Source organism: Gekko japonicus, unplaced genomic scaffold (assembly GCF_001447785.1).
Source record: "Gekko japonicus isolate JY-2015 unplaced genomic scaffold, Gekko_japonicus_V1.1 scaffold3039, whole genome shotgun sequence".
NCBI classification, from domain to species: domain Eukaryota; kingdom Metazoa; phylum Chordata; class Lepidosauria; order Squamata; family Gekkonidae; genus Gekko; species Gekko japonicus.
In genome coordinates this window covers 129065-137399 of record NW_015167145.1, presented here as the reverse complement: position 1 = coordinate 137399, position 8335 = coordinate 129065, and the positions used below count along the sequence as shown (strand labels likewise).

Genomic DNA, 8335 nt, shown 5'->3' with positions numbered 1-8335 from the left:
AATCCACTTGAGTCAGGTTAGCAAAGCATGGTTGAGCCGCTTTTGAGGGAAACTGTTTTTTTTCCATTTTCAGTACCTTCACTGTGCTTCTGAATTACTGTGGTGTGCTGTTTAAAAAGTCCACAGCACTTCCTATAATGCTGCTTTACCCCTGCCCCTTTTCACTGCATGATCTTCCTAGGTCTTTTTAAAAAACATGCTAAGGTGAGCATTATAAGGTCAATGCATCTCAATGGTACTGCTATAGCACTGAAATGGTTATAGCAGTTTAGTGCTATAGCTTTCACCTTGGAACATTTAAAAAAGTCCAAGGAAGATCGCATGGTGAAAAGGGGTAAGGAAAAAATGGCACTGTTTAAAATGACCATAGCGTTACAGAGACGCTACAGAGATAGCTCATTAATGGAAGGAAATTTGCTGCATGAAACCCCCGTCCCTGTATCACTTTACTCAAAATCGGGCCAACAACAAATGACATCTGGTTTAGAATGGTAATGTGAAAAGGGGCTTTGTTTTGGCTTCCAGTGCAAGACTTTCAGTTCTGAAATGACTACAGCAATTTTCTTAAGAACAATGTGGTTGTTGAGTGTGTTTAAACCTTCCTTTCAGCATTATCAGCTCAGCTGTGATTTCCTTCAATGTCCCAATCTCTCTGCTCTTTGGTAAAGTTGACATGGTAAGGGTAAAACCTATCAACTTTAACACGGCTTCATCATGGGTAAAAAATTATTATTACCCTTGAGAAACAACCCTGGTTTTTGAAAAGGCAGCAGAAGTAGCAGCAACACAAGGAAATGTGTTTGATGCTCCAAAGAGGAGGAAGGCTACTGACCTCTCCTTCAGCCCAGTGGTAAACTGCCAGTCTAGTAACCCAAGCCATGATATCCAGAATTAGCCCAGGTTGCCAGCAGGGGGTTGCAGATGTACACTGAGTAATATATGGCTCGACTGCCCGTTTCATTTTTTACCCTGTTTATTTTAAATGGGGTTGTTTTTTTTTGGCTTTGCATATACAACTTTCAGAGCTGCGGTGGCTCAATTGGTTAAGACGCTGAACTGCAGGCTGTGGAAGGTCAGTAGTTCAGCAGTTCAAGACCCAGGTGCCGCAAGACGGGGTGAGCTCCTGTCTCTAGTTCCAGCTCCTGCCAACCTAGCAGTTCGAAAGCAAGAAATTGCAAGTAGATAAATAGGTACCACTTCGGTGGGAAGGTAACAGCGTTCTGTGCGCCTTGGTGTTTAGTCATGCCGGCCACATGACCACGGAAATGTCTTCGGACAGTGCTGGCTCTTTGGCTTTGAAACGGAGATGAGCACCGCAACCCTAGAGTCGGATTCAACTGGCTTTCGAGCAAGGGAACCTTTACCTTTACCTTTATACAACTTTCCAGATTGTTTGATCAATGAAAGGAATGTTTGGGGGGGGGGGTTTTGAAGAAAAACCCAACCTTTTCCTTCCCTGTCATTCTCTTGCTGGAAAACCCACCCCTGAACTGTTTATTAACTCCACTGGGGGGAGAAATACAGAAAGTTTTTTTTTCCCAGTAGGAAAAAAACCAGCTGAGGGGTGGCTTTTCCCCCACAAGAAAATGGCAGGGAAGGAAAGGATGGTGCTTTCATTTTCTCCCCTCAAGCAATCCTGGAGGCTGTATTTGTAAAAGAAAAGAAAAAGAAATTTAAAATAAAAACAAGAAAAAAATATACTGTGTAGCTGAGTCCATAGACTGGGTATTAAGGAAAACCTCTTTATTTTTCTTTCCTCAGTGTGCATAATGGTGGTGCTGCCATTGGGGCTCTCCCTTGTTTTTGTTCCTTTTTCTCAGTAAGACTCTTCTGCTGTCAACTATATAAGTATTCAGTGGCTCTGTCTATGTGGGATGCTACTGTGATTTTATTAGCAACTGAACAGAAGGGGGAAAAAACCAGCAGTTTCACATGATACATTTTATTTGCTCATATAGGAACAGACCAAACCCTGATGCTCCATTTTATGTTCTGGATAGCATGTGGCTCTGTATCCAAGTACCTTATCTGCCTTGCTCTGACTCAAGATGAGCTAGGGAGCTTGCAATTACTTGGGCAAGAGTTCGGGAATCTTGGGCTCCTTACAGTAGGGACTGTAGCCTTTTCACCAGCCCTTTCATTTTGTCCAAGCCTTTTTTAAAAAGCATTTAATCCTTTCTTACTCTTGACAACCAACAGTGCCTGGACTGCATTATTGTTCCATTATCAGCTGTACGCTGCTTTCTTTACCAAAAACAAAAAAGCTGCTTCTCTTTTTCAAACAACATTTTATACCTGTGCATGTAATTTAAATATAAAATCCTCACTGTTCAATAATAGTGGATTGATCTGCCAGCCAAGTCACTACACTGGCCTAATTTTGTTACAAAATATTTGCATAAAGTACTAGTTCCCTATTTTTATCATGTGACACTAACCTCAAGGAAACCTAATTTTCCAAGTGACTGAATTCACTGGTAATTCACAAGGAAAATTCTGCGTCCTCAGTGACTCAAGAATTCTTAACTGCCAAGTTTCATATCTGGTTTCCTATGTTCTTTATTAAATGTTATAGCATACAGTACACTTTGGATTTAAAGTGGGAAATCCATAAAGTAGTCTCATAACTGCATAGTGAATTTTTAGGCTGCTTTTGTCAGCCAAACCTGTAATTGTCATGGCTTTCCTAATAAACAGACTGGTCATATGCATGGACAGAACTTAATTTTGTTCAAAGCATTTGAGTCTTTCTCTGTATAGCTATTTTTATGTAAAGAGTGGTGAAGTTCTGTCTGACATACCAAGAAATACTCAGAGATACAGACATTGTAGAGAAACATATGGCTTGTAACATAGTAAGGTTATTGGGCTTAGAAATCTGTCCAAGTACTTAGGAGTTAAGGCTTTCAATGCTTGTCTAGGACCTAGGATATTAACATTCTAACCATGTACTCTTGTTCTTCTGGGAGCTTGCTAGCAAACAGCTTCCATCAGTGCTTGATCCCCTGAATCCATCCTGGCAGCACCCTCAGAGCGGAAGCATTTCCCAAACTTGCTGCAGGAATCCATACTAGAAAATGGCATCTGTACCCTAAAGCTAAGAAAGCACTTTTGAGCCTAAGCTTCCAGTTTCCTCTGACAGGCTATTAGAAAACTTACTGTGCACTGCACTAAAACAACTCCAAGGATTTCCTGAGTCTCATACGAATAAACAAGTTTCAGTTCTTCTTTCATTTAAAACTTTATTTTTTGCTGCTTTAAAAAAGACTGGACATCTGTCTCCCATTGTTAATGACTGGTTAAGCTTTTCCTCAGAGATATAGCTATTCCTGTTCTGTTTTTCTATTGCCCCATGTACCCAAAGAGGAGATTGCTAGTAAAAATACAAACTATAGAGGAGGAAGATTGTTGTTCACCTTCAACTCTAGCAACTAAATATATCTTCTGGATAAATAAAATATGAACAGATAAAATTCTGAGTATCACAAGCTGACTCGGGAATCACAAAGATGAATTGGCCATGTATCCAACTGTGCACTGGAATGCATATGTATCTGGGTGCAGATGGCATCTTCCTACACTGAACTGCATTCAGTTGCATATCTGAATGTACATTCTGAGTCTATGTTCTGGCACAACTTGTCATGCATTCATACCTTTTCAAGAGCAAGACTAGTTAGCAAATTTTCATCTCACTAATGTGCAGTAGCAAAATCATTATTCTAACACATTATATATAAGACATTCCTTTCAAACTTTTTTCCCATCCATATAGCAAATAAAAACACATTCTTTTTAATAATCACATCTTTGAATTAATTAATTTTGTGCAAAAAGGTTTGTTTCTGAATATACAACTTACATCAAATAAGGCCATTAATCCATCTTACTTAGCACTGTCTACTCTGACTAGGTCCTGACACGGAAAGGTCTTTCACAATATCTGCTCCCTGATATCTAATAACTGTCTATGTTAGATATTGATCCTGGAACCATCTACATGCAAAGCATATCTTCAGGTACTGAGCCCTTCTTCAGCTGATGCTTTATTCACTGACCTACTTTGCCAGGTACAATTTCACTTAAATTAAGTGATAGATTTTAAGAATGTGCCACTATTCTGTGTTTGCCTATTGTAACAAATCTTGAATTTCTTTGTGCATGTAAACCTCCTTTTGATTTCAGTAACTGTATGGGATATGTTGTGAATGCAGGCTAAGGCATAGTTTAAGTAATGTTATCCTTGAGTAACTGTAAATCACTCAGAGCCAGCAGCTCTGCAGGATGAGAGATCAATAAATCGAAAGGTATTATTATTATTATTATCCTAACACCAAAAGAGAATAAATTCATTCATTTGACCTATTTATATTTGTTCTGTAATAGTTTTGAAGATGCCATGGCTTGCAGTGAAATATACATTGACTCAAATGTGAGCAAGTCAGGGATCCAAATCTATTATTTACAAATATTCAAAGTTGACAGAAGCTATATAATGGAATAATCTGCCCCCAATATAATTAGCATGGCAAACAGCAACTAGAAAATATTGAACCAATTACTCAGTGATAGAAATTATTTGGCATAATATACCTATCAACTGACTTCTGATATCATAGTCTGTATTCACAGCCTAACTATTAAACAGTTCTGATACAAACATACATATAAGAGCATTTCACTGGAATGAGACATTCATGCAATTTGCTCATAGACAATCTTGTGAAAACTGAATTCACACATACTCATTTATCACTCAGGAATTGCAAAATCAACTCATTAAGTGTGTGTGTATCTGAAACAACTATCATATATCTGCATCCACCAAGACAATAACTTCCATTTCATCTGGTGTAATTGCAAACTTAATAAATTTCAGTAGAAGAAGATCACATGTTCTGTTTTAAGTCATAATTTTTATATTATTGAGTGATGTACCTGTATGTATGAGTGAGCTAAAGCTACATTCTGAAATATTAACATCTCATGGAATTGTCTATGAACATGCTACATTGATACTCCATTTTTACAAAATATTCTCACGTGCAGATATCTTATTAAACAATTCTGTACTGAAGTTGCAAATCTGAACTGGCCTACTGAGACTCAAACTATAGAGGGCATTCCTAAAGAATGGGATTGTGGCCAGGATGCCTTTATACTTATAGCTAATTTGGGAACTCCTCTCGTCTGTGTGCTGCTATGACCTACATCAGTAACAGATCCTGTGACTGGCTAAGCAGGATTATGGGAAACACAAAACTCAAAGAAAGTTATGGGCCTGTGGTTATGGGCATGAATTATGATCTGAGTTGTCCTAGCCCAGATTAGCTCATGGAACCATCTTCTCTCAAAGTTAAATATAATGGCCTGCTTCACAATGTTGTCATAAGGTTTAATAAATTAATGTATGACAAATTTCTGTGCACTTACGGAAAGCACTATATAAATATTAAGAGAACAATCCTAAACTGGTTAACTAAGAATCCTACTCAGGTGGGTCAGTCATTGGGGCTCACTTCCAAGAAAGTGTTCTTATGAGTATACTTTGATCCCTGCAGCCCCTCTGCCTCCAATTTTGGTGATGTATCAGACACAGCTTACTCTGGCCACAATCTCTGCCCCTCCATTTTATATTATAAATATGATCACAAAATTTCATGGATCAAAGGGAAATTTGTTGTGAAATTTATTTTACGGCCCCTTTCCCACTACTTTTTTTTAACTTATTATTTTAAAATGCGGCCCTTATTCTGTTTAATTGTACAAATAGAAATATTTCGTATTTTAATTAAATGCAAGTGGAAAACCAATGCATAGAAGGGAGAAATTGCCATATACCTATCAAAATATTGAGTATCCCTTTAAGTAAATGACAATTTACTTTCTATTTGCTTTAAGTAAACAAGACAGGAATTATTAGATTGATGTGCTTATTTTACACAATGAAAACCATTAGAGTTCAAAAGCTTTGTCAGAAATGTAAGAGGCATCCCTGTTTGCTGCTAACTTTGCCTAGCTGTGAATGCCATAATAAACAGCATATTAATCCTGTTCTGGAACAGATATCCGTTCACAGCTGATATAATTGCTCTTATGGCTTGTAACCATTCCAGGCTCCTTGTCAGTGCTTTGCTGGCTTTTGCCCATTCTCCACCAAAGCGAACAAGAGAAAGCCTCTTAATATATTTTTCAACATACTTTTTGGATTCTAAAGGGAGTACTGCGTGTCAGAGCTTCTGAGTTTAAAAAAAATGTTTTCTGAAAACAATGAAGTCACTAAAATATAAAAAAAGGAGAGCAGGGGAAGGGGAAATGTCTTTTAAGTAATGTTACTCCCTTTCTGTTTCCTTTTCCTTATGAGAGCCTTACTAGCCACTCTTTGAATACCTTCCAATGGGATGTTTTATTACAAAATGCTATTGCAAGGCCATTCCAGTTCTATAATGAATTATAAAAGATTTGCAAGCAAATTGAGATGTCAAAGTTCTTCAATTATATCAGAGTCAGCATTAGCAATTGGTACAGGTTTTTTTTAAAGCTGTAATATTTCATAATGTTATGTAATAACGAACAAAAGCTTTTCAAAAACTATTTTCACTGTGCTAAAGTAACAATCTAGACTTGTTGTAAGTATGTTATTCTTACAAGTAGTTCGCAGTTATTCTTGAAGGCAAGTCTTGGAGTTTCCTTAGCATAGTGCTGCTGGGGAAAATTTTCAGCATGTCCATCTTCATCTCTAGCCTGAAGGGAAATATAATGGCCTATTTAGGGACTTACAAATAATGGAAGGAAAAAAATAAGCTAAATGCATAACAGCTCAGATCATTAAAACAAACGGGAATCCCCAAACACAACAATAATAAGAAGTTTGCTTAAATACGCAGTACACCTTTTAGATATTTGAACTTGGAATGCTCTTTACACCATTAAGAAAGAACATGCAAATATATTTTGGTGTAAGAGTTTGAAACAACAAAGAGACAAGCCCCCGAATGAAGCATTTCCTCTTACTATTTTGAGTGTTTGGGAGTTTCTATTTACTTTGTTGCATTTTAAGTATTACATTACATATTCACTACACTTCTTTAACCTTAAAACAATGCTCAACCAGTAATATGCTTCCACTTTCATTTTTTAAAAATCAAATAATTCCCTTTAAAACTGGTCAGTTGTAATTTACGCATTGATGCTATTAAGTGGATTTCCCCCTTATTCTTTAAGTAAAGATTTGAAAAGAGCGGGCATTAAATGAAGGCAATCAAATATGATAAAAATATTTAATTTAAGAGGATAGAGGATGCATTAAAAGTTGTGGGTTATTTTGATCTACACTATTAATTAAGGAATCTTTAGTTTAAATGGAGACATTAATGCAATCCATTAGCAGCTATATGGCATGCATGCAGGATTTTTCTCCTAATTGACAACAATATTCTGGTTTAGAGTTAAAGCTAAGCAAGAGAGGTAGGAGAAAGGAGGAGTGTCAGCAGCCTGCTCATTACACCGTTCATTTGGATGACACTTGCACTCTGTTCTACTCTCATCTCATCTAATCCCTGACTGTTCACTCTCCCTCTCTCCCGGCCTCCTGAAATTCACAGCTGAGCTGTCTCCCTCACATATGGCTTGCATATAATTATGCATATTCTATTTTACACTGCATTAAAATGATGAGCTTCTGGCTTCAGGCCAGCTTATTTAAATAAGACCCAATGAACTTGGAATAGGAGGTGGAGGGGGGAGCCGTACAGCAAGCAGCAGGTAGCTCTGTCTTCTGCTCATGATTAAATCTGTGTCTGCTCTAAAAATGAAACAGAATTACCTGGTGTGATATATTGATCAAGAGAGTGTGTGGGATTTTTTTTAACACATATCTATGAATCCATGACAGACATTAAGCCCTTCTTAATGTAGTGTGAACTGTAAATTAAGTGTCACATATCAGAGCTTTTAATTTTTGTTAGTGTTGTCATTCATAGGAGAAAAGCTGTTTGTCCCTACTTGTGAAGGTAACAGAGCCAGTTTGGTGTAGTGGTTAAGTGCGCGGACTCTAATCTGGGAGACCCGGGTTTGATTCCCCACTCCTCCACTTGTACCTGCTGATGTGACCTTGGGTCAGTCACAAGCTCTGGCACAGCTGTCCTTGAAAAAGAGCAGTTTGTGTCAGAGTTCTCTCAGCCCCACCCACCTCACAGGGTGTCTGTTGTGGGGAGGGGAAGGGAAAGGAGTTTGTAAGCCGCTCTGAGACTCCAAGTGGAGGGCGGGGTATAAATCCAATCTCTTCTCTTCTTCTTCTTCTTCTACTGGGAAGTCTGTGGTAGTGTTCAGGGCA

The 8335-nt window shown here is 37.9% G+C and overlaps 1 protein-coding gene across 1 annotated transcript in view; it reads right to left on the bottom strand.

The window, feature by feature from the left end:
- Window positions 1–6648: 6648 nt before the first annotated feature.
- The window catches only part of LOC107112016 (sine oculis-binding protein homolog), a gene marked incomplete at both ends in the record, with an annotated part of 129172 nt that continues 127485 nt past the window's right edge, over window positions 6649–8335 (bottom strand). The window contains one exon of the mRNA XM_015413074.1: window positions 6649–6744. Within this exon, the coding sequence (XP_015268560.1) occupies window positions 6649–6744 (96 nt within the window). The remainder of the gene's footprint in view (window positions 6745–8335) is intronic.